The sequence below is a fragment of the Cervus elaphus genome, chromosome 18 (genome assembly GCF_910594005.1).
Source record: "Cervus elaphus chromosome 18, mCerEla1.1, whole genome shotgun sequence".
Classification (NCBI taxonomy): Eukaryota; Metazoa; Chordata; class Mammalia; order Artiodactyla; family Cervidae; genus Cervus; species Cervus elaphus.
The window spans coordinates 53,923,509-53,951,295 of NC_057832.1; the positions used below are offsets into that span (position 1 = coordinate 53,923,509).

At 37.7% G+C, this 27,787-nt stretch overlaps 1 protein-coding gene across 3 annotated transcripts in view; it reads right to left on the reverse strand.

Moving 5' to 3' along the window:
- Positions 1-11,846, reverse strand: part of ORC5 (origin recognition complex subunit 5) — a 77,096-nt gene extending 65,250 nt beyond the window's left edge. For 2 of the 3 annotated variants that reach the window (XM_043872427.1, XM_043872428.1), the window contains exons 1-4: positions 11,638-11,818; positions 8,165-8,257; positions 5,444-5,647; positions 590-664 (exon numbers count right to left, since the gene is read on the reverse strand). In XM_043872427.1, coding sequence (XP_043728362.1) covers positions 590-664; positions 5,444-5,647; positions 8,165-8,257; positions 11,638-11,709 — 444 coding nt within the window. In that variant the 5' untranslated portion in view covers positions 11,710-11,818. Of the gene's footprint in view, positions 1-589; positions 665-5,443; positions 5,648-8,164; positions 8,258-11,637 lie in introns of all 3 variants that reach the window. The other variant, XM_043872426.1, reaches the window with a different exon arrangement.
- Positions 11,847-27,787: the final 15,941 nt, after the last annotated feature.

The window sequence follows — 27,787 nt, forward strand, 5'->3', positions numbered from 1 at the left end:
TCAACCTACTAGAAACTACTACCTGTTGTTGCCATTACTATTGTATTATTATTTGGTTTTCACCTGACACGTATGATGATACACAGTAAATTTATCCCTTTCTTTTCTTATGAAGCCATGACAATTAGAATCAATACTATTCAGTGCCAACACGATTTTAAGTTGAAACACAAAGCTGGTTCCAATAACTGAGTGGCCATGAGACAGAATGTCAGATGATCCAGAGCAGACCTATCATTCTATTTTATATTTCTGAAATAAAAAGAAAATTTTAAAGTTCTTGCAGACAGTTCAAAGTCTAGCCCTGTCCCACCATTTATTCCAGTAAACACCTAAAATCTTTTAATAGAAAGTAGTGTTAGTCACTTCACAATCAAAAATAAAAGCTAAATAACTGAAGAACAAGTGTGATCAAAGCACAAATAGATTAAACTTTGAAAAAATCCTCAGCTTCACTCATAATAGAGAAATGCACATCAAATTTATATTAAGAGATTATTTCTCAGCTATCAAATAGGCAAAAAGAAAAAACTGACAACATATATCTACTGATTAGGCCATAGGGGAAAAAGATTCACACATCACTTACCAATTCTTGTAATCTAAGAAATCCAGGTAAAAGGTTTGCTTCCATATCTCTTAGATACTCGGCTTTATCTAGAACCTTGTTTAAAAAAACGCAGTGTCAAAACCAATTTTAAAATCCCTTTCACAAAACATTTACATAATATAATTTAAGATTTGAACCTTCCATGTTAAAAAACGTGACATGAATTAATATTTTAAACAGTATTAAAATTTATGGAAGACATTTCAAATAGGTCAATAAGTTACTACTAACATGTTTTAACCCAAATTTTAGAGAATAAGTCATAAATACACTTAAAAAGGTTTTAAAGATAAACTATCAAAAAGATAGTGAATTAAGATGTTAAGGACCTTTTCTTATAGGTATACATGAAATAAAACTATGTGCATTTTTATTTCACTTGATAAAAGATAAATGTCTACCACATACCAATAATTACAAAGCTTTCTGACCTGAGAGATAGAAGAAAATTCTAAATTTCAGTATGTAAAATTACTTGCTTGAACTTTGTAAATGCATGCTAAACCCTTTAGCTAGAAAACCAAACATGTTAAGAAAGATTAAATTTTTGTTCAGTGTTATGATAATACTATTGGGATTATGCTGCAAATTATATTCATTTATATTAGGAATAAAATTAAAATGCAGGGAATATAATATTATTTCCCTGAATAATCCAAAATGTTTTATATCTGTTTTGCTGATTAATAGGCAGCTTGAAACAATGTATTAGAGTAATCAACTTAAGATATTTCATTCCTAATTCATTTAGACAAAATAAAGCTGAAGTTATTTACTGCTAAAAAGGAACAAATTAGTTTCTCAACTATGTATTCTCAATATGCAATTTTCCCATCAATTTCCATTTAAAACTCTCTAATACAGGACATAGATTAATTCAAACAAATTGGTCCATTTGTATGCCCATTTTAATTCAAAACACAAAGCTGAAGCAGTATTAGTTCAATCTTCTGACTTAATATAATTAACCCACTGTAATTAATGGTTTTGTAGTATTTTAATGAATGATACTTCTTCAAAAGCAATTATCAAATAACTAATCTTCAAAGAAGTTAAAATTTTAACTCAAATTCAAACATTTTTAAAAATAACTGACATGAAAGCAATCTAATAGACTTGATTTGTAAGCTTGTTTACTGACTAGAAAACATTCTCAGACATCTTTCTGCATTATTTCCTAAGTGCTGAAGCTTACCAATTCATATATTAAATAACTGCATATTCTACAAAATTACTCTAAATGTTCTATGCTAAACACCTACAAACTTTTTCACCTTTAATGTTTAGTCATCTAACAAACAACATCGAATGCCTACACTGATCCATGAGGCCTGAAACATGAGTTGGGTCCTACTGATTCCTCATGGCTCTTCACAGAACATTGACCCCTCCTCCTCCCTGAAGACAGTTTGAAGTTCTGCTTGCTGGAGTCATCCAGCACTCTGGGGTCTTTCCTCCTTGTCCTTTAAATGTCAGTTTCTGACTATCACTTTTCTAACGTAACTCCTGTATTTTTTGCATATTTCAAAATCCACATAAATAACCTCCTTCTGATATGGTAGATTCTTTATTTCCTTAAATCCCTCTCTCCTCCAGTGATCTTGTCGCCTATCCTACCCAGTGAAAGATCAACTTATATTTTGTATCACTGGCTTTTGAAGTGTGATCTGTAGGCCCTTATAAGGTGAGGGCAGGAGATGTGCTATTTCTGATCCTCTATCAGGAGTTGGGTGAGGTCAAACTCTTTTCATAATAATACTAAAATTTTATGTGCCTTCTTCTACCACGGTGATATGTGCACTAATGGTAAAAGAAGCAAATGTGGGTTAAACTTAAGTAGCCTTAGCATAAATCAAGGTAATGGTGCCAAACTATTCCAGCAGTTGTTAATTCTTTACTATGTACTTACTCTAAAGATGGAGCAGATGTACTTTTTCCTATTCCTCCTAAGTAAAACTAAGAATCTTGAGTATTAAATACAAAACAAATAAGGCTCTGAAAGGTGGAAAGAAGGCAAACTAGCTAGAGACCTCAGGACCAGAAGAATGACACCTCACTTTGGAGGGTGAATTGTCTAAGTTATTTTCTTGCCTCACGTGTGGAGCTGAAGAAGCCTACGACACAGAAAGGCCAAGGAGAACAGACCAAAAGCACTCCAACAAAAGCCTGCTTTTTCTAGTCAAAGGTCCAGGGAAGGGGAAGCCTAGAGAGACTCCCAAGACTATTCACTATCTAAGTTTTATTTGTTCATCAATGATATCTTCTGTCTCCAAATTTCTTCACTACCTCAACACTGGAGCACCACAGTACTCAGTCACTGGACTCAACTCTTTTCTAACTCGCTCACTCTACTGGTGACCTAATCCCATCTTGCAGCTTTAAGTATATGCTCAGAAATCCAAAATGGTATTTCCATGTTGGGCCTCTCTTGACCTCAGACGCCAAGTGTCCAAGTGCCAACTCAACATCTCTACTTGGATTTTACATACCCAAAAACCAAATTCCTCAGAACTTTTTCCCCCAGAAAGACCCCACCTGCTGTAGTTTTCTTCACTCAGATCATGACAACAGCATTCCTTCAGGTGCACGAAAACTTCGTAACTAGTTGTATTAGTTTCCTAGGGCTACCATAACAAAATACCGCACACAGGGTGGCTTAAGAGAAACTTATATCTCACAGTTGTGGAGGCTATAAGTATCAGATCAAGTTGCTCTAAGTATCAGATCAAGCAGGGCCATGCTTTCTGTGAAGGTACTAGAGAAGGAGCTGTATCAGGTCTCTCTTCCAGCTCCTGAGAATTCCTGGCCTTGTGGCAACATACCTCCAGTCTTTATGTGGCATTCTCCCTACGTGCATGTCTGCGTCTACATTTCTTCTTTTTCATTAGGACATCAGTCATATTGGATGAGGGGCCCAGTCTACTCTAGTATGACTTCAACTTAATTAGAACCACAATGATCCCATTTACAAATACCATCATATTTTGAGGTTCTAGGGGCTAGAACATCAACGTACTTTTTGGAGGAAACTTCAACAACTTTTTGGAGGAAACAAATCAACCCACAACACTAATCTGCATGCTTCTATCTTGTACTCTTTCTTTCTCAGTATTACCCCTCTCCCCTCTTACTTAAACTATTCCAGCCAAAATGGCCTCCTTGATACTCCTATCTCTTTGCTTGGAATACTCTTTTTTTTAGATATTTTCATGGCTTGCCCCTTACTTCCATCCAGTTTCAGTTCTGTTATCATTATCTCAGTGAGATCTTCTCTGCCCTCCTCACTTAGAAAATAACTATGTTCCCCTGCCCAGCTGATTCTGCCTTACTCTAATGTATCACATCTAACATACTACATATTAACTTGCTTATTATCTACCTTTTTCAATTAGATTATAAGCCCCAAGTAGGCAGAGACTCTTCTGCCCCTGTTCTATCTCCACTATCTAAAACAGTGCTTGGCATATTTGCATAAATAAATGAACAAAATTAAAAAGTGAAAGGAACTGTTTTATACATTTAAGAAGACGCAAGAATGCATAAAACTCAGTCCTTTCAGTGAGTTTATAACTTAGCTGTTATGAGACAGTATTATATTAAAATTTAATTTCAACTCCAGATATAATCATTTTTAAAATAAGATTAAAGTATTATAAAAAATTCACTAACATAAAGCACATTATATACTTTCAGTTGTCTACTAATTATTTTCAAATTGATGTAACAAGTTAAACCAAGTCAATCTAAAATCAAATGATTCATCTTTCCCAGACTTACCACATACACAATTGACAAATTTGACCTTTGCTGTCTCTTACATTTATTCTTTTCTGCATTTTCTACCCCAACTCTAATCCAGGCCCAAATTGCCTCTAATGAAAACAGTTACAAGAGCCTCAAAACCATCTAGCCTATGTCTTTCAATTCCCTCCGATCTATCTATTCAACATGCCTCCAGAGCAATTTTCCTAAAGCATGTTTGTTGCTCTACATCTTCCTCTCACTGCCTAGGAAATGAACTAAGGCACATTAGTATAGTTTTCAAGACACTCCACGATCTACCCCCTCCCACTTTTCTAGTCTTCTTTGTCTTCCTTCATATTTTATAACCCACAGAGACCAGAATATCTACTATTCCCTAGCCTCCATTCCCATCTGCATGCCTTTGCCTAATTCCCTCCATCTGAAATTTCTCTTCTTCATTTTTTTCCTAATAACACCTAATCATAATTTTAACTCTATCTCAGATGTTACCACTTTATGAGGCTGTACCAGATGGACCTGGATCAGTGTTTTGCCTATCAATGTTATCACTCATTCTACATGTAGTCATATGAGTATATCATAACTCTTCTACTAAACTGAAGCTCTCTTTAGATAAGAACTACATCTACAGACTCATAGAAAACAAACCAGTGGTTACCAATGGGCACAGGGAATGAGGAAGGGGCAACATAAGGACAGGGGATTAAGAAGTACAGACTACTACATATAAAATAAATAAGCTACAAGGATACATTGTACAGCACAGAGCATATAGTGAATGTTTTACAATAACTATAAATGGGGTATAACCTTTAAAAATTATGAATCAGTGTTTCAGGTAGACTACACTGTACATCTGAAACTTGTATTATACTGCACATCAACTATACATACCTCAATTGAAAAACTATACCTCAGTTTAAAAAAAGAAATATATCAAACATTTTTTATATCACATAAGCACCTTGTACAATGCACTGTACATAACGGATTTCAAAAAAAATATGAAAACTTTCTAATAGATCAGTTTTCAAGTAAGATATGATATAATGAAATTAAATTACTTACAATATATACAGTCTGATCCTTGAGATTTTCAGCTTCAGTTATTTTTTGTTTAAATAAGCGAACAAAGTCATTAAATGTTTCACAGGTTATGTGAGCAGACCATTCACCCTCTGAAGAACTAAGATGATTCAATTTGTTTAAAATTTGTTCCAAAAGCAGTCTCAAGGTAAAGCACTCAACACAATTCACAAAGACATGTGGAAGCTGAAAACAAAAACAAAAAGTGTAAATAGAAAACATACAAACACAATAATGGCTTTGCTGGATATCACCCATTTGCCCTTCTAAATCTATACCCCACCATTTTCCGAACCGTTCTGCGCCCCACGAGGTTGACCACTACAGACTGCATTGCTCAGACTCTTGTTTTTCTGGATCTAGTGGATTCAGTCAATGGGAAGAACCAGGAGACAGACGAAGAGAGAAAAAACGGTGAGAGAAAAAAACTGAGTATTCCCTTGACTCCCTCTCCCATCCCTCAGTGGCCCAGAGCTTGACAGCGGCTCCATCTTCTCCTAAAGGCTCGAGTTGGGCAGCCCCTTGTCACAGATTACACCTCTTGCTGGGGCCTTTACAGTTCCTTCTTATGGTCTATTTAAATCTGAGGGAGCTAAAGGCTCTCAGCACATCACCATCCCTTACTGGTTCCCTTAACATTTCTTCAACCTTTGTAAAACAGTCCCTCCATTAAACTCACTTCAATTATTTGAGTTTTCATTTGTTTCCAACAGGGATTCAAAGCAAACTTGTAATTTCTTTTAAAGAATTCATAAAAAGAACCCCAATGACATGTGAATGTTAAAATTCTTAGTAAGAATTTCTTATTTATAATTTTAAATAATATTTTTAATGATGAACACACCTAGATTAAAAAAAATGCTAATTAAAATTAAGAGTTAGAAACCACAGTAATCCACCTGTGAGGACTGAGAACAAACTCTTCATTTAAAGAACTACCAAATGGAAGTAACTCCAGAAGCAATGAAGAAACAAAAGACTTACAAATATAGTCTGTTCTCAAAATGAAATCACAAAACAGTACTGATCACTCAGAGGCATGGCACCTGTTAACTATTTTTGGTCTTCCCTGGTGGCTCAGTGGTAAAGAATCCACCTGACAATGCAGGAGATGCAGGTTTAATCCCTGGGTTGAAAAGATCCCCTGACTAAGGAAATGGCAACCCACTCCAGTATTCTTGCCTGGAAAATTCCATGGAGAGAGGAGCCTGGTGGGCTATAGTCCATGGGGTCCCAAAAGAGTCAGACATGACTTAGTGACTAAACAACATAACCAGTTTTAGTAATGCTCTATAAATCTCACCCAATAAAGCTTTTCTTTTCCAGAGGAGCAGTGTAAGTAAGGCTCAATATATTTACTCAGGCACAATTTCACCAGCATTTTCTGACATCCTTTACCCCCACTCCTTTATGAACTAGAGTCCATTATGTCTCTGTTATGAGTAACTGTCTTGCTTACTGCTATCTGTGTGCTATCTGTGGCCTTTAATGGCAACATATTCTAAATGTCTCTTTGTGAAGTTGTACGAGAAGTCGTGATAATCAACATTTATTACAATGATTAACTAGCAAAAATCATGATACATTAAAAAGTGAAATAGACCTTAAATATAGAACTTCCGTATTCAATTTTCATGCTTTTATTCAAAATACATTATTTTTGGACACTTCCTACAGGGAGTTACAAACACAAACGCCTGAGCCAGGACCTTGCGCACTCAAGGTTAGGAGAGGTAGAGAGAATGAGCATAAGAAAGCGATTCCAAGCAAAGGGAGCACTGTATGCCCAGGGTTCAAAGTAAGAAACAGCAAGAACTGTCAATACTTCAGTATGCCACACAAAACACACATACTGTGAGCTAAAGCTGGGACCAGGAGTAGCAAACAGCCTTTTGATATATAAAGCTGTATGAGAACACAGCTATGTCCATTCAGATAGATACAGTCCACGGCCACTTTCTTACTAAGGAGGAGTTGAGAGGTTGTAATAGAAAGTACCTGGCCCACAAGCCTAAAATATTTACTAACTGGCCATTAAAGAGAAAGTTTGCCCATCCCTGGCTTAGGATACGAAATGAGGTGTGGCAATAATCATGAATAATAGCATCTAACCTTTACTGAGTGCTTACTATACACTAAGTATTGTGGTAAGAACTTTTCATATATTAACTCACTAAATTCTCACAAAAATTCCAAGTGTTGTCGCTATTAGCCCTACTTTTCAGATGGGGAGAGCACTAAGGGCTGAACCTACAAGAGGAACATAAGTCTGCTAGATTCTGTCTCAAATTCTCAGGCATTACATTACCAAAGATAAAGTGAATTCTGCTCACGAAGGGTCTTATATACCAAGAAAAACACCTGAACATTTTGCTGAAGATCTTATTTAATATTTTCATGGACTAGCTGCAGGGTGAAGAACAGACTGCACTTAGAAAACTGTTTGGAAATAAATGAAATAAACACAATAAATGAAACTCAGCAGCAATGGCTACGATTAAAGCTACACAGAGTCAAGATATTAATGATACAGAATCTACAGAGCATGTTTACTATTCAATTTACTGAGAGAGTAAGGATAAAGAGAAGAGTAAAAAATAAATTTAGACAAACATAAGTTTAAACTAAACATCTCCCAGATCCCTTCCATTTCTAGGAGTCTACGAAGAAAAATCAATTAACACTGAGCTTGGGTAGTCTTACCTCTAAACTTCCCAACAAAGTCTGTGTTACATAGGTCTTTCCACTGGCAGTATGTCCATAAATAAAAATAGATGGAAAACTGAAATGATGTCTCTAGGGGAAAAAAGTTAAATATCAATCTGCACATACAAAACATAAAATAAACATTTATTAACTTGTGAAAAAGTTTTACATGATAAAGTAAATTATTTAATCCAAATTATTTCAACAGTGAGTGTTTAGTGATTTCATCATTACACTTTAAACTTACCTTAAATTCAACTCTACTCTTTCTCAAAATTCCTGGAAAAATCATATTTGGCCTATGTATTATACATGACATATTACTGTATATATATATATATATATATATATATATATACACACACTTAAATCTTTTATTATTACGTATATATATATGCTTGTATTTTCAAATTTACGGGAGATTTAACAGATTTTTTAAAGAATAATTCTGATCATACTTCTTAACTCTTTTTTATAGAATTTAATTCACAGGCTGCAACTTCACTGTACACTTTAAAGCTCTGAAACTAAGCATACAGAATCCCAGGGCTAGAATTTCAAGAATCCTCTGTTCTAAGGAAAACTTACAGAATACTTCTGAATTATGTATACTACATTTACCCCTAAATGTATACATATCATCATCATTGTTTCCAACGATCAAATCTACACAGCATACATTTCAAAACATCTATTCCCAAGATTCTCCTGCAGTACATTATGAGTTAGCAGCCTAGAGAAAAGTAAAAAGTGTCAAACATCTCTCTATGGTCTGGTCAATATTACAAATATGCTTCATTCATTCAATGAACATTTATTAGACAACAACTAAACGCTGAAAGCCATGATGCACTAAAGAGTAAAAAAATCAGAGACAAAATATGCTTTGAAGGAATTCACATACACTTAAAAAATAATTACAAGAAAATTGGGTGACAATTCAATTTCCATGAAAAAGGACAGTCTCTATGATCACCATCTACCACTACAACAGTACAGTTGACCCTTGAACAACACAGGTTTTGAACTTCCTGGGTTCATCTATACATGGGTTTTTTTCAATAAATATACTAGAAAAAATTCTGGAGATTTGCAACAATTTGAAAAAACTCACAGAAGAACCACATAGCCTAAAAATATAGAAAAAATTAAGAAAAAATTAGGTATGTCATGAAGCATAAAATATATATAGATAATAGTATAGCCTTACAAAGTCATAAGGTGAGGGATATTTAATATAAAATTAATAATGTATTAGTTTTGTTTTATAACTTGGCTTTCAAGGATTACAGTACCATACAGTATGTCTGTGTTTCCCAGCCTATCCCTTCCTTCTCTCCCTCTCCCTCTTTTCCTTTTCTCCACCCTTCTTCCTTCTAATATGTATAAAATGCCCAATGCTTTGCATTATTAAGACAATACTGATGTACATACTGACAGACAATTCATCTTGTAGCCAACGTAAACTTATGGCATTGATAAACTCAGTTTAGTACTGTGAATGTATTTCTCTTTATTATGATTTTCTTAATAATATTTCCTTTTCTAAAGCTTACTTTATTGTAAATGAGTACAAAATATTATACATATAACACACAAAATATGTGTTAGTTGATTGTTTATCAGTAAGACCATTAGTAGCTAAGTTTTGGGGGAGTCAAAAGTTACACACTGATTTTACACTACACAGGGGGTCAGCACCCCTAATTTCCACATTGTTCAAAGGTCAACTGTAGTCAGACATTTATTACATTCTAGCCACCAAGTTACAACTTTCCTTTTTGCAGGACAAATGAGGAACTCAGTTCATACAGGAAAATATTAATGGCAAATGCCTATGGCAATAGCAGCCCCAAAACTAAAAATGGATGTTCTAATACATGGATTCTTTTCTTCAGTTCATACATAAGCATCGTGCAAATTAACTAGCTCAAAAATTCTGTCTCAAGAACTAAATGCAAGCTTGCTGAGCATCTCTGTTATTCAAATACTATATTTCACCTTGAAGAGAAGCTCAAGATATTCATTAGGACACTTTTTCAAGCTACACTGAAATTCTCGTTTTTTGGAATCCTGCCATACTTGTCTGCATCCTAAAGGTGTTTAATAATACTCCACCTTACCTAATCTTTTCTAGTGTTACCCAGAATTGAACTCTTGCACTATTATTTAACTTTTCACCTTCATATATCTAACATAAACTAATAATTCTGGATGTGGCACCGTGCCTGGAACAGAGAACATGCTCAGTAACAATTTCCTGAATACATAAATGAATCTGCTTGGAAATATGAACCAGTTTTTTTTTTTTTTTTAACAAATCTTTAAAATCTCCCACATGTACGGCGCCTTACAGAAAAGTGCTATTAAAACTGCTAAACATGATTTGTTTCTCTGATCTATACCAAATTGATACTACTCATCTCTATTTGCCAACATTCATTTTCAGGAGCACCACTTCTGTTTGGAGAGATCTGGGTCTGTTAACTCCAGGGAATGAATGCATGAGGTATAACCAAGAAAATGTTTCAGTGATAATATGGGCAACTACGATTAAAAGCATTATAACCAGAATATTGACTGAGGGTGCAGTCATTGACATCTTCCCTAACTAATGCGCCCCTTTAGGAGGCTGGTACTTTTCCACTAACACTTCACAGGCCACCCTAGGCTGCCATCTGGCTAGCTGGATGAAAGCAGTACTCAAGAAACACCTGAGGTGTGGGGGGATAACATGAGTATGACTAAATTCTCATTTACTCTCCTTCAGATGAGACCCGAATCTGATTAATTCCAAGTCTCATTCATGAATCTGAAGCAAAGGCTCACTAAAAGCCACCAGAATATAATAAAAAAGTAGATTAAAGTTTTGAATTGATGAATGCAAGCTCCTACGGAAAGGACTCCCTAGTGGATTTCATCCACAGGAAACTTAACCTCCTCTCTTAGCCATCACCCGAACTGCTAGTCAAGAAGCCAAGACTATACCTCTTCCGTGCTTTAATAACGCTGGAACAGCCGTTAAAGTTTTAAACCGGATGCAATACGATGGACCTTACTGGCCTTCCCAGCAATCACCCACCCACACAGGACTTAAGAGCAACTACCTCACTGAAACGGGGGGGATTCATATTTGAATATGTAACACTGTGCAAACACACCTGTCGGATAAAATCCTATACAACTGGGGTAAGAAGCAACTTTGAGTTGCTACTCTGTATTAACACTCTCTCAAAACTGGCGTGTGTAAAAAAAACATGCCTGGGCCAACAAGCCCTAGTTAGCGGGCCAGTACAGTTCAAGAAACTCCTCAGAAGTTACTTTGGGTGAGGAGTGGGACATCCCCTATCTCAACTCAAACACAGTCTACGGCCCCTCAATTCAAACGAAAATTTAAAAATTGGAAACTGTCGCAAGACCACGTAATTCTTTGCCTCCGGGATTTAGAAAAGACAGCTGGACCACAATACCTCTCCAAACAGGGACTGCAAGGTGGACACTTGGGACTCGCGACAAAGCACCACATTTTCCAGGTGAAGCATTCTGGCAGCTACCAGACGACAGAGAAGCCCGTGGCCAGCTCCGGGTCCAAAAGCGTTGCCTCAGCTACACCAGAGTCTCCACGCTCCCGCCGGAAACCGGACTCGCGGGCTTCTGGGAGGAGCCGGCGTGGCCGAGCGTCGGCGTGACGTCAGCGCGCAAGAGGAGCGTCGGCCCCTCCCTAATCTTTCAAGGCCCGAGACTGTAGGGCTTTGGCGCCACCGAAGGGTTGTTCCGCTCGTATTTTCTTGTGGTGGGCAACTAGACCTGTGGTCTTTGCCACCTAGAAGTCGATAGAACGGACGGAGGCAGTGTGCTGAAGGGAGCTGAGGGGGCCCCCGCAGGCTCCCAGTAAGCAGAGAACCCGTGGCTTCAGTTTTCCAGCCTAGAGGCGCCAAGTTTAGAAACCCCAAGTGACGGATAAGTTTGTCGTGTAGCCCCACCCATGAGGGGAAGGAGGTTGTGGAGCGGAGGCCCCTTTCCACACAGGCAGCTGAGGAAGGTGGGCTCAATTGACCAATATTCTCAAAAAGTGGGGTGTTTTTTCTTTTTCTTCAGGAGGGTATGGGAAATTGGCCTCCAATGCAAAAAAAAAAAAAAAAAAAGACTGATGGCATTGAACAAACAATTTAGAATTAGTAGCCTTAGTGCCAAGCCTAAAAGCGAGCACATCTGGTAATGTCTCTCCCCCTCAAAGTGAGGAAGTTCTGTTGTGAGTTGCTGAAGGCCACAAGAGTGAAAAGTAACACTCCTTTTAGCATTAGGCTGTTTGTGGAACACTTACTAGAAACCAAACGCTAAAAGATTGTGAAAATAAACAGGTATAGAAGCAGACAGAAATGTGTGGTAAAAAGAGGGTTTGGGGTCTGAAAGCTGCTGGATTATGGCCATTGGCTCAGAGAGACCTTGGAAGAGTTGTTGAACCATTCATAGTGCTGCCCAGCCAGGTCCTATGGGCCTTCTATGCAAAAAGCATTTGTGTGTCCCCCATTTCCTTGATAACAGGAAATAGCCTTCATTCAGCCTCCATGACCATTCCTGAATTCCAGTGGGCACATTCAAGTGGTTGTTGCTTAGCCAAGATAGGTGATGTGACCCCATGGAGAAAGTCAAGAGCAGCCTTGGGACCGGGTCCTGTTTCCCCATCAAAGGACTTGCACAACATTTTAGGCATTTTGCAGGTACTGAACCCTGGGAGACGTAAACGGTTAATGATAGTAGGCTACCCGTAAGCTTTTTGACCCCAGACCAGTTGAACCTGAAGGTTGATGATGTTGGCGCCTACTTAACCTCACTATCAACCCATCAGAAGAACGTCCGCAAGCTGCTCACACTCTCTTTGAACAATTAAAATAAAACTTGTCACTATCTTCCCCAAGTTGGGACACAATAGTTTTAAAGGCTTTAGTCCACTGCCCACCCCCACCTGCCACTTTGCCTAACAAAGTAATAAAGCTATCCTTTCCTACTTCACCCAAAACTCTGTCTCTGAGATTTGATTACACTGGTGAACAGAGAAGATGAGCTTTCAGCATCAATTTTGGTGCCCACCATGGGGCTCAACTTTGGGACAGTCCCAGGTTAGTGGGGTGGGGTGGAGTGGGTCCATTGGCTTGATAGACATGGCGAGGTTTTCTCCACACCAGTCTTCTTTGAGAGAGTGGAGGATTGGAGAATTCCTTGAGAGGCCAGATTGCCTGGAACCCTTGCCTTGAAAGGCAAAGCCTTAGTCATACCCTGTCCTTGCAGCTGGAATTGTGAGGTGGGAATAGACAGCGGAAGAGGGACTGCCGTATCAGCTGCTGAGGCCCTTTTTGCTTTGAGATGTTCTTCTCTTCCTCTTGCCTGAACTGCACTGGACTTCCCACTCTGAGGAATTATTTTGGGGAAGCAGAAGGTAGCCTTCAGGACATTGCATCACCTCTGCCAGCATTTTGGTAAGTCCCCCAGTATGCAAGCTGAGGTCACTCAACCAGGTCCATTAGGGAATCTCTGGTCCATTTTGGGAATCTTGTTTGGAGATTTTTTCCATTAGGAAAATTGATTCAGCACCTGCATACAGAGAATCTGAGCTTTCAGCATCAATTTTGAATTGTAAACTTCTTTATCTGTAAAAAGGAGATGATAATGGCTGGGTTATTGCTAGGGATAAAAGATTATATACTTAGTGCCTGATGTACATAGATTTAAGTCATGGATGTCAGAATCAGAATCTTGTATTTGTGATAGCCAAAAAGATCTTTTGATAATCATGGTCTCCTGTAACTTATCAGATAGTTAAAAATCATATATTTAAAGCAATTCAAATGCAATTGTTTAAGTACTTTAAGAAAGAATTATAAAAGGTACAGTGGGACCATCCATCAAATCTTTCAGTATCTTTTCTTCATCCACACTCTCTAGATGGGGTTATACATTCCTGTAACACTATTTTTTTTAACATTCAACAAAATTGTAACTAAATAATTGTCTAAATGTTAGTGTCTATCTCTAGATGCTTTATGAGGGCAGGAAACCCTGTCTTCTTCACAGCTCCATTTTCAGTATATACTATACTGCCTGGGACATACCTGTTAAGCAATCAATAAATAATTTGTTCACCTGGCGGGGAGTGCCTTACTGTCTAGACAGATTTAGGAAAGTTTCCCAGAGGAGGGAACTGAGACTTAAGAATAAGGATTCACCTGTGAGACCAACAAAGGGATTCTAAGCAAAAGAACAAAAAAGACAAGATAAAGACATAAAAAGAGCAAATGGGCAATCCCATGCCAGGGACCAGCAAGTAATTTTTAAGAATAAATCTACAAAGAGTGGCAAGTGGTAGGCTGGATACAAGTGCATGTTATACTAAGAGGACTGAACCTTGTATAGGCCACAGGGAGCCAAAAAAGAATTTTAGGCAAAGAAGCAAATGAACACTCGACTTTAAGGAAGTTCCTTTTGACTATAGCATGGCAAATAGAATCCATTTGACTACTGCAAACTTCTAAACAATAAATGATGATGGCCTAAACTAAAGAAATGGGAAACAAGGGAATGGGACAGAGAATGAGTAACAGGGAATGGCAATGAAGGCTTATTAAACATAATGTGGCAGACACTGTGATAGATATATTATCTGTTTTAAGCTTTACAATATAATAGTTGTGAATGGGAAAAAACTATCTGAAGTTAAGTGATTTATCTTTCAAGTAGAATATACTTGAATCTAGGTCTGGTTGACTCCAAAGCCCTTAATCTTTCTATTACATCACACTGTAAAGAAGCTGCATCTGAGAGAAATTTAGAAGTAATTTTATAGAATTCAGTGACTGATTAAATGAGTTGGAGGCTGGAGTCTTTGAGAGTAGCATTTAGGTTTCTTAGGGGATTTTAGGCTTTGCAGCTAATGAAATAAAAAATAAAGAAGGAGAAGGTTTATTGATTTAGTGTTATCTTTATGGGATTTAGTTTTATCTTTAAGACCAAAGTGAGTTTCTCAGATTTAATTTAAAGTGTCTACAGGGTAACTAGTTAAAGAGGTCCAAAAGAAATGGGATCTGAAGCTACAAAGGAAGTAGCCTAGCAAAGGAGATACAGAAGTTAGCACCACAAAGATAGCCGAGCCAGTCCTCTGGGTCAGACTGCACACAGAGAATATGTTTATTACACATTAACCTGCAAATAATCCTTTAAAAATGTAATAGTAGTAGATGGAAGTTGGTGCTCAAATGGTATAAATTATTTTTTCCACAGAAAGAATGTGTCTTCAGATAATATCCCAATAGTAAGAAGCTCACTAAAATCCTCTATGGCATATTTAATAGCTGTAGTTTTAGGCCTGCTGTATTAAAACTCAAGTTTTAATTGAAGGAAAAAATTCTATTTGTCAGAATTAGTTTTATAAACAAAAAAATTTGGTAATACATGTATCATTAGTTTAAGAAGTATGAGAAAATGATGTGGAAACAGTTTCCTATTAAAAGTGAACACATCACAAGCCGTGCATGAGGGATATTTTAAAGAGTCCTAAAAATTGCTGCCTATCAATATGTAAACATAAGGAGCAAAAAGTGTAGTATTTATGTGTTAAAATGGTCTTTAACTGTAATTTTGATTTTTCAAAGTTAAAACATTAAACAAATAACATGAAATAATGGGAAATTTCATTCTTCAAAACAAAGCTCAAATAACTTATTTATAATACTGTTTATGAGCCCCCCAAAAAGGAAACAAATGAAACTAAGCTTACTATCCTTATTTTTAATTTTTTAAACAGTACCTCTGTGCTCTTTTAATCTTTGGTTACTTATTCTCTAGTTTTTAACTTAATGATTTGTATATTAAATAAACATAGAAGTTTTAATCCTGAAATACTTGGTGATAAATGTGTTTTCAAGCTAATTGTTTTTCAATGCCATTTTGAAAGTCTGATTTACATTGTAATATACTGGCATCCCAGGACTAATAAAATATAGATTAATTGTTTAAAATGTAATCAAACAGAAAGAAAATCTTTAATACTGGTTGAGGAACTTGGTCATGGCATCAGATAAACTAGAGACAAGCCCAAATACAGATGGAAAATTTCAAGAAGATTTTATTTTAGTAACTTAATCTAACTTTATGAAAATAATTTTGAGTCATTCCCTTGCTCAAATCCTTCTCATTTTCCATCCCAGCCAAATCTTCACAATGTATAAGACCCCCTAAAACCTGCTTCCCACCTCGCCCTTTACTTGGCTCACCTCATCTTCTGCTTCTCTTCCTTAAGCTCACTCTCTTTCAGCCACACTGGCCTCCGTAGATTCTCTGGAGCATGCTGGGCAGGTTCCAGCTTCTTGTGACTCTGTTCTTGCTGTTCCTCCTGGAATCTTTTTCTCAGTCTTATTCACACTGCTCACTCCTGATCTCCTTTGATCTCTGCTCAAATGTCACCTTACTAAAGAAGGCTTCTTTGACTGCTTGTCTCCACTGTCCCCTATCCCCCTTTTTTTCCCTTTGTTTTGATTCACAGTACTTATTCATGGTACTTATCATCTACATATTTTACTTGTTATTGTCAGTCTCTCACACTGAAATGTAAGGCCTCTGTAGAGCTCAAGTAGAAGAGTTCCTGATGCCTAGGAGGCACTCAATAAATATTTACTGAATTGATTAATGACTTTACTTATCCCAAATGACTAGCATGAGCTCTGGTACAAAGTACGTGTTTAACCACACTTGGTTAATGAAATGAATTACTAAGAAAAAACTACTCAGAAATTAAAACACCAAAACTCCCGAAGTTCTAATTTTAGCTGCAAGGATGATTGTTTTCTGTGTCTTTAATTATGGCACCCATCCTCGCTCAGCAGTCTTATTATTGTAGTTTTAGCCATTTTGAAGACCACCCTGAACCACAAAGAAGGAAGGAAATGTTCGTTGTGCAGAAAATAAATAAGCATATAAATAAATAAAATTGAGTTAAAATCCAGACAGTTTATTCAGAAATGAAGTTAACTTTAAGTACTTTGAACATTTACTGTTAAGCAAGTTTGAATGTGAAGGAGAAGCATGATCTTTAGAAATTGGGTAGTGTATCCTCAGTACTATGTTAGGCATTCATAGAAGTCCACTCAGATGAGGACATTATTTAGGGTATTATCTGAAAATAAACCAAATGTTGACTTTTTTCTGAAGTAAATATGTTTTAATAACATATAAATACCAATTAACTAATAATTACCTATGTTTACTTGCATTTTTCAGGAGAAAACATGAAGTAGATCTGAAAGCCATATCATACTTGGGCAGATTGCTGTATTATTTTATGTACCTTCTCTAATCTTTTTTTTTTCCTTCTCTAATCTTAACTTACTCTAATTCAATCTAAGCATGATGTCCACCTTTCCTGTCCCTCCCACCTCCATTCACCACCTGTGGTAGGCAGAATAATGGCTTCTCAAAGATAGCCACGACCTAATTCCAGGACATGTTAATATGTTAGATTACATGGCAAAGGGGAATTAGAATGCAGATTGAAGAAGATTATCAGCTGACTTTGAGATAGGGAGATTAGACAATACTATCCACATGAGCCCAACATAATTACAAGCATCATCATTAGTGAAAATGGGAGGCAGCATAAGTCTGAGAAGGGCAATGTGAAAGTTGGCCTGATGTTGCTCACTTAGAAGGGGGAGAGGAGCCAAGGAATGCAGGCAGACTCTAGAAGCTGGGAAAGGGAAGAAAATGGATTCTTCCCCAGAGCCTCCAGAGAGGAATGCAGCCCTGCTCAGACCTCGAAATGAGTTAGACTTATTTCAGACTTCTGACCTCCAGACCTCTAAGAAAATAATTTTGTATTGTTTTAAGCCACTAAGTATGTGGTGATTTGCTATAGCACCAATAGAAAACTAACCCACCTATTACATTAGAGTTCATTCTGACCTTTTTGATAGGATAAAAATGTGTATGCACTCCACTGATTAGTACAGTTGACCCTCTGGATTTTCAGGTTTCACATCCGTGGATTCAACCAACATCAGATTGAAAATACTCAAAAAAAAAAAAAAAAATTCAGAACATTCCAAAAACTGAAACTTGAATTTACTGGTCTCCAGGTGGCTCAGAAAGTAAAGAATCTTCTGAGTGCCAGAGACCTGGATTGGATCCCTGGGTCGGGAAGATCTCCTAGAGAAAGGAATGGTTGGTTACCCACTCCAGTATTCTTGCCTGGAGAATTCCATGGACAGAGGAGCCTGGCAGGCATTAGTCCATGGGGTCACAAAGAGTTGTACATGGCTAAGTGACTAACACTTTCACTTTCATCAGCTATTTACTAGCATTTACATTGTATTAGACATTATACATAATCTACAGGTCACTCAGAATATAAGGGAGAATGTGCATTGGGTTATACACAAATACCACACCATTTTATATGAGACTTGAGCATCCATGGAGCAATTCCCCATGAATACTGAGAAACTACTCTACACATATTGGTTAATTTTCATAGTAATCATGTTTGGAAACAACCCAGGAATATTAAGTGACCAAAATGGACACTTATCTCTTTCATCAAGAGTGAGAGTCATGGTACAATATAATCTGAAGCTTAATAACTTTTTATTGCATCAAAATTATGGGACAACTCTATTAAAAATACAACAAAATGTGAAAATGCAAAAAAATGATGAAAATTCAAGGAAAAGTTGACAAATCCACCACTATAGCAAAAGATTTCAAGAGTCTCTCGAAATTACTGTTAGGTTGAGCAAACAAAAATTGTAAGGATGTGGGAGATTTGAAAAACATAATTCATAAACTTGTTTTACCAGATAAGACACTTTTCTAAGCACATGCAGTACATTTACTGAAGTTGACTACCATGTACGAGGATATAAAGCAAATCTAAACAAATTTAAAAGGACTGCCATCATAAAGATCGTAATTCTCATTGCAATGCAATAAGAAATCAAAAAGGAGTAGTCAGTACTTAAAAGATAAAGAATTCATAGGTTTGAGAATTCAAAAACATACTTTTAAATAACTCAAAGATGAAATGTGTGTATCACAATAAACTGTGGAAAATTCTGAAGGAGATGGGAATACCAGACCACCTGACCTGCCTCTTAAGAAACCTGTATGCAGGTCAGGAAGCAACAGTTAGAACTGGACATGGAACAACAGACTGGTTCCAAATAGGAAAAGGAGTACATCAAGGCTGAATATTGTCACCCTGCTTATTTAACTTATATGCAGAGTACATCATGAGAAATGCTGGACTGGATGAAGCACAAGCTGGAATCAAGATTTGCCGGGAGAAATATCAATAACCTCAGATATGCAGATGACACCACCCTTATGGCAGAAAGTGAAGAAGAACTAAAGAGCCTCTTGATGAAAGTGAAAGAGGAGAGTGAAGAAGTTGGCTTAAAGCTCAACATTCAGAAAACTTAGATCATGGCATCTGGTTCCATTACCTCATGGCAAATAGATGGGGAAACAGTGGAAACAGTGGCTGACTTTATTTTTCTGGGCTCCAAAATCAGTGCAGATGGTGACTGCAGCCATGAAATTAAAAGACACTCCTTGGAATGAAAGTTATGACCAACCTAGATAGCATATTAAAAAGCAGAGACATTACTTTGCCAACAAAAGTCCATCTAGTCAAGGCTATGGTTTTTCCTGTGATCATGTATGGATGTGAGAGTTGGACTGTGAGGAAAGCTGAGCACCGAAAAATTGATGCTTTTGAACTATGGTGTTGGAGAAGACTCTTGAGAGTCCCTTGGACTGCAAGGAGATCCAACCAGTCAATCCTAAAGGAGATCAGTCCTGGGTGTTCATTGGAAGGACTGATGCTGAAGCTGAAACTCCAATACTTTGGCCACCTCATGCGAAAGAGTTGACTCATTGGAAAAGACCCTGATGCTGGGAAAGATTGAGGGCAGGAGGAGAAGGGGACAACAGAGGATAAGATGGTTGGATGGCATCACCGACTCAATGAACATGGGTTTGGGTGGACTCCGGGAGTTGGTGATGGACAGGGAGGCCTGGAGTGCTGCGATTCATGGGGTCGCAAAGAGTCATACATGACTGAGCGACTGAACTGAAAGATGAAATAGTTAGATTTTTAAAAATATTTAATACTGATTGTAACAAAAATGGTAAATGTCAAAACTTGTAGGATGCAGTGAAATCTGTACTAAGAGGGAAATGGAGTCTTAAAAGCTAGCAATTAATGCTGAGTTCACCTTAAGTAGTAAGACTTAAGAATAAACTGAAAAGTATAGAAAGAAGTAGAAATAAAGATAAAAATGAAATATAAAATAGGCACCAAATATCAAATAGGGAGAAATAATAAAGCCAAAAGTTTGGTTTTGAAAAAAGAAATTAATGATAAGTGGAAAAGTCTCATAAATAAAATGACAACAATACTATTGAAAAACTTGATGCTAATAAATTTAGTCCTTTGATCCAAATGTTTTATCCCCCTGCTCCGTATCACCAAATTCATATGTTGAAATCCTGACACCCAATCTGATGGTTCTAGGAGGTGGGGCCTCTGGGGAGTGATTGGTCATAAGGGTGGCATCCTCCTTTTTAGACAGTGCTCTAATAGGCTTCCCTGATAGCTCAGTTGGAAGGAATCTGCCTGCAATGCTGGAGACCCTGGTTCAATTCTTGGGTCGGGAAGATCTGCTGGAGAAGGGAAGTATTCTTGGGCTTCCCTTGTGGCTCAGCTGGTCAAGAAGCCACCTGCAATGTGGGAGACCTGGGTTTGATCCCAGGGTTGGGAAGATCCCCTGGGGAAGGGAAAGGCTACCCACTCCAGTATTCTGGCCTGGAGAATTCCATGGACTGTATAGTCCATGGGGTCGCAAAGAGACATGGCTGAGTAACTTTCACTTTCACTTTAAGCTTCCCTGGTGGCTCAGATGGTAAAGCGTCTGCCTGTAGTGCAGAAGACCTGGGTTTGATCTCTGGGTCAGGAAGATCCCCTGGAGAAGGAAATGGCAACCCACTCCGGTACTCTTGCCTGGAGAATCCCATGGACAGAGGAGCCTGGTAGGCTATAGTCCATGGGGTCACAAAGAGTTGGACATGACTTAATGACTTCACTTTCACTTTCTAATAAAAGAGGCTCCACAGAGACTCGCAGCTCCTTCTATCACACGAGGCTTTGGCAAAAAGGCACCGGCTATGAACCAGGAAGAGAGCTCTTACCAGAACCTGACAATGCTAGCACCTTGATCTTGGACTTCCCAGACTGCAGAACTGTCAGAAATAATTTTCTGTTTATAAACTACAGTCAGTGGTATTTCATTTTTGCAATCTGAATGGACTTTGACAGTTTTGGGTGTTTCATTTTGTTTCAATATTCTTGCTTCCCCCTCAACTTTTAGCCTTCCCTGTGCACCCACAATTTAGAGGTGGTCTCTCTTCAACTTCTTGCCTCTCCCCCAGAGACAGAATGCTTTCTGTAACTTAGTACTTGCTTGTCTGATTGGAGGATGGTGGAGTGTACTCTGTTTTCCTGTCCTGCTTCAGGCTTAAGGCAGGCCTTGAGCCTTAAGGAGTGGTGTTTTTTTTCTCAGCAAACCTGTCCTCCTTCCCATAGCAGCTAAACTCTGCTATGTGTCTTTACACCACAGATACTCTGTAGAAGAGTATTTCCTGCTCCACTTCTAGGCTTAGAGGGATTTTCCTTTCCCCTTTCTCCCAGTTGTAGTTTGAGCTTTTCACATGTACCATGGAGGTGACAGGGTTTGCTGCCTTTCTTCCAAAGACTTAAGATTTTTGTTTTATACAAAACAAGGGTCCAGGCAGGGCTTTGTTCAGTTCCCAATTCCCAACATTTCTCCAAGTCCATTTCCCAAAGGAGAGGTAGCCACTCTCCTTCCTCTAGACTTGCACCTTCAAGCAAAACTTTCTCTGCTCTGCCCCTCATCTTTTTGGTGAGCATTCAGTAAGGGTCTGCAGAGATGAGCTTGTAGGTGAGTGTGAACTCCCATTGTATCTGCGGTTCTACTTTAATCACAATTGACCTTTAACAAATTATTTAAAATTTTAGCTGAATGTTTTTGCTTGCTTGTATGACATCTATCTTTTCCCCAGCCGCTATTTTGCCACACATGAGTTAGGGCTCCCACTCTATCTCTCCTTGGAGGAGCCTGTCTTTCCTGATGTGAGATTACTTGACTTCCCTGTGATCTTAGCTCTCTGATGGGTTATTAGAGAAGATTATTATTTTTTTAGTTTATCCTGCTTTTTTTGTTTAGGGTAGGTGTGATGCTCTTTTCAAATTTTTATAATCTAGACAGAAGTGAAACTCAATTAGTTATTTTTAAAATTCAAGCTCACATATGTTCTCTCATCCCATTTCCCTTTGTACTTGCCCTTTCTGCCCTTGGTATGAGGCTTCCATTTATCTGAAAGCACTGTCATCATTGACTCGGACTGCATTTTCTAGGAAACCAAATTGAAGGTATCTGCCTATCTTAACTCCAAGCCCTGAAGCTATGAAATTCCCCCAATTTTTTGAACAAAATTTTCTAACCTTTCAAGTTTCACAGGATTAATCATTTACACTTGTAGCACCTAAAACATTCAGCCTTGTATTATGAATATTTGTGCCTGTGATTTTTCAGGCACCAATTGGATGAAAATATTTATTTTTTCAGATGTATTTATTAATTCCTTCATTCATGAATCTAGCATTTGTTGAGGACCTATCATGCTGGAGTGCTAGGGGAATGATGTGTGACCAAAAGAGACATCATATCAGTCCTTATAAAAATTGGAGTCTAGCGGGGAAGACAGGCAGTAATTAGAAGCTTATTGAGTGTTACAAATGCCAAGTCTCATTAAATAATAATTAATATAAATACAAAATGAATAAATGAGTAGTTGAATAAATATGTTAGTAATGTTTCCTTTCCACAATTTTTTCCTCTCATCTTTTTCATTACATTTAGCAAAAATGTAATGTTTCTTATGGCCCCATCACATTATTTGAGAATTTCACTGTATATAGCCCCAGGAAATATTTTTCACAAAACCTTTTCTTTGCGAAATGGTCAAAGGTATCTCCTTCTAAATGTTGGGTTTTCATTACAGGCCACAATTTTCAGTGCTTTACACTATCTGAGAGCTATGAATATGTCTTAGAAGTCTTTTTAAATGTTCCATTGAATAGGGAAAATAAAATTTACCTCTACTCAAATTCATTTCAATGACATAATTTTAAAAATTATATCACAAAAGAAAAAAGAAAGTAATAGTTATGTAATGAAAATATAGTCAAAAGTAATTTATGTGATGAAATATAAGAAAATCCAATATCAGAGTGAAATTAAATCAATATTAAGTTGAAAAAGCAATTCAGTTAACTTTTCCACTGTAACAGCCAGATCCATTATTTTGATGTGTTTTTTTTTTAAACTTTCAATATTGCATTTTTGAGGAAAATTTATTGCACAGGCTAATTTAACACTTCTTAAAAGACATTCATTATATTCACTTTTTCTAGTGAATATTCATAATTACAGAGAAGGAAATGGCAACCCACTCCAGTATTCTTGCCTAGAGAATCCCGTGGACAGAGGAGCCTGGTGGGCTGCTGTCCATAGGGTCGCCCAGAGTCGGACACGACTGAAGCGACTTAGCATGCATGCATTCATAATTACATTCTTATTCAAAAGGCAAATAATGAAACATAGGTTCTAGAATTAAACAGACCTGAGTTAGCATCTTGGCTTCAACACCTGTTAACTGTGACCTTAGTCATATTACTTTTCTAAGGCTTTTTTCCCTCTCATCTGTAAAGCAGGGGAAAATAAAAGTAAAACCTACCTTTCAAGGTTGACATCTCAGGAAAAGATAATCCCCACTGATAGTGAACTTTTTCAGCAGCCTGACTGTCCTTCATTACAATGCAAGCACCACAATGGAAAGTAGTGATATTGCTGGCTTTGTTCAATACAGTATCTCCAGCTCCTAGACTAATGACTAACATGTACGTGAAATGGAGTATTTCCTGCCACATCAATAAACTAGGATGTCACAGTCATCAGTGCCTGCATCTCTCTGGTGTGAGCCGATGAGCCCTAAAAATAATTCAGAAAGGAGAATACCTGCAGCCACTCCTTACAGACTGGGGATGTGAAAACACAGGATACTGGCCCCAGAAAGCTGAGATACATGTGAAAGGAATCTTTTCAGTGAGCCTGGATGCCTTCTCTTTCCATACATACATAGAATAACGCTAGATTCCTTAACTTGAGATATCTGGTTTTCCTTAATTAACGATAATCTTTGATGTTCATACTGACGTCCTGCTTTGTAGCAATCTTCTATGTAACTTGACTCCTTCCCTGGCCTCCTCCAAGCAGTTTCTCAGGGCTACTTGAGATGCTGTCTCCAGGGCTTAAAGTCCTAAGAATTCCCACCAAATAAAACAACTCTACTTTCAGGACTATATTTTTAAGTTGGCATGTATAAGGTGCTTAGCTGGTGTTTATCAATTAAATGTACGTGATGTGTTTAACACAGCACCCAGCACATGGCAGATACTCAATAAATATCATTATGATTGTAATTATTTTGTTGGTTAATTAGCCTGGCCAAAACCAAACTTATCTTCTTGCCCTGCTACTTGCACAGTGATTCCATCTCAATAAATCACCATTACATTTTTTCTAGCTGTTTAGGTCAACGATTTCGAAGTCGTTATTTATTTGCCCTTTTTAAAAATTACCTCACAAATCCACCATAAATCCTGGCTCTAGCTTCAAAATATTGTTGTGAATCACTCTTCCATGGGTCTCTTGAATTTTCACTTGTGAGCAAGACATTGGCTGCCCTTTTTTCCAGGACTATCTCTTCCAGGATGTTTGGCTAGCAAACAGCTTTAAAAGATAGAGATATGTCTCTCACTAGAGCAAAGGGGCAGCCAAGCTTTCTATCCAGCATAATTAAGGATAATACCTATTTCAAGAGTAAAATGCAGGAATGTTTATAAAAGATCCAGGTTCCCCAAGCTCAGGGTTCCCTTTCATGTAACAAAACCCACCGAATGTGCAGGTATTAACTGGTCTGTGGGAATTGGGGTGTGGGCAGTTCACACAAAATGATGGGAGTAGGACATAAAATAAAAAGTGCACATCATAGAAGACTTCCTAGAGAAAATGACATGATATAAATGCTGAAATATAAGTAGGAGTTAGCCAGATGGATAAGAAGAACATGTAAAGGCCCAGCACTAGAAACAGGATTAAAACATTACAAAACCTGCAGATGTTTCAGCAGAGCCAGCTGGTTGGATACAAGGAAGGAAATGGAGTAATAAGGCTGGGGGAGAATACAAAAAAAAAAGCTTGAAGAGGTAAGAGTGTCCTGAGTATAAAAAGTTATATATGCCATAACATGAAGTTTAGACATAATCTTGAAGATTATAGGGAATCTTTGAAGGATTTTTAGCATGGATCTTTGCATCTTGGAAAGATCACAGTGGCAGCAGTATTGATTATGTTAAACAGGCAAGACTGGAAAAAACAGAGACCGTAAACCATTTTAGAGTTTTTAGGAAATTCAAATAGGGGATGGCAAAAACGGGGTCTGATAAAGGCTCAAATCTTGCAAAGATGGTGGTATTTTCAAGTTCCCCCCTGTGTATTTCAAATAAAAGTTACATTAAACTGTAAAAATATTTGCGAGGAAATTCATTTATGTTCTGATATTGTCTTATGTTGAATATAATCTTTTTTTGATAAATAAAATATTCTTTTTCCATGAAAAATAATTCCAGATGTTTTAGAGAAATTATTGGTCAAATATCAAGGGAGACTTCCTCCTACTTGTCAGGATGTAAGTTAATTACCTGGTTTGAAAGACACAGGACATTAAGTGACAGAAATCAAAGAGTTCTTTGAAAAAGTTTTTTTCATTTCTCTTTGACATTTTTGTTAAGTATTAACCATATATCATCTATACATTGGTCTATCAGTTGTCTACTGGTGATTTCTCTCTTGGCTCTATCTCATAGTTCTGTTAGTGAATGCCTCTCCTGTCACAGGATTAGCTGATAAAATGATGTCCGTTTACAATTAAACTCTGGACCTGATCTGGTCACTGCTTTCCTGGTTTGGGGTAGGTGTATGCAAATTAAGTGCCTCTCTCTTTTACATATGAGATGATTGACAGTGAGAATGGGCTTCCTCTACTGCTTATTAAAAATATTGCAAAGTAACTAGTATGTAAAAATTCCCATGGCTGAGAAAGATGAGAAGATTTTGAAGAGCATCTAATATTTTAATATCCTTCCCTTGCAGTATCATATCAATTGTTTCTTGGGAACTGAACAGGGAAGATCTTTGTCTTCTGCCCTCCATTCATCAAGTTCATCTTTTTCTCAGATGAGGGTAGAATTCTTAAATAACAAATAGCCAAGAGTCTTGGCTGGCAGTGTGGGTGGTTCTGAGAGCTCCCTGAGAACCCATACTCTGCCAGTGACTTGATCATGTGATGAAGCTATTAAATAGTCCAACATTAGGAAGAGGATATGAAGAGAAATACAGATTAGAGAGCTATTCAGATGGTAGGACTGACAGATTTGTTTGGTTAAAGAGAGGGAAAAGACAAGAATCACTGTTAGAACACTGAGTGGAGGTAGTGGCCGTCACTGGGGGGAAGTGGTTTGGGAAGGATAGAGGAGAAGAATTCTGTTTGGGGCAGGCAGTTTGAGGAGCCTGAAAGACATCCAAATGGTCATGCCCAGTTGGCTAAATGGTTCTGGAGTTTAGAAAACCACTTAAGCTAAACACTCAGATTTGAGAGTCAGACACGACTGAAGCAACTTAGCAGCAGCAGCAGCAGCTGGCCTTAGCAATTTGTGCAAAGAAGCATGTAGGACTGAATGACCCAGCTGCCCCTGGAAATGTCCGCCCCTTCCTAGAGCTCTTTTGAAATCTGCCTCACTTAAAATTCCCTTATTCTTCTCCCTTCCAGGAGAAAGTGTTTTTAGAGCACATCTCTCCCTTCTTCATTCCTAAATTGCTATGCTATTCTGAACCTGGTTTCATTTGATTAGCATTTGTGACTCTAGGCAAAGGATCCATCGAAGGGTCACTGACCCCTTGGGAATCAGTAACAAGGTCAAAATGTCTATATTCTGAAGACTATAGATATATTTACCAAATTGCTTTTCAGTAATTTGCTCCAATTAGCTACACTTAGAGTTTCTGAATTAAGCCAGGGAGACTAGAAGGAGTGGGTGGTCCGCAGAAGGAGATAGACATGCTTTCAGGATCTACCAATCCTTGGGGCTGCTATCTCAGGATAAATTGCTGGACTGACCAAAGAGGAGGACCAGCATCCTCTCCTCATTCTTGAGCAGTATGGGGAAAGCAGAGTCTCTCTGAGTCTGAGACTGCACCATCTGGAGACAGCATGCCAAGTTAGGAAAATCCCTCATTTGAGTGGCAGGGTTGTCAACAAGTGATGTGTTTCTGGCTCTGGGCCCAGTTCTTGGGTGTTTGCAGGTAGCTGCAGCGATGGGGTACAAAAGAAAGCCAGAAGACTAATAGACAAACAAGTTTTCCTGGGGCTTAG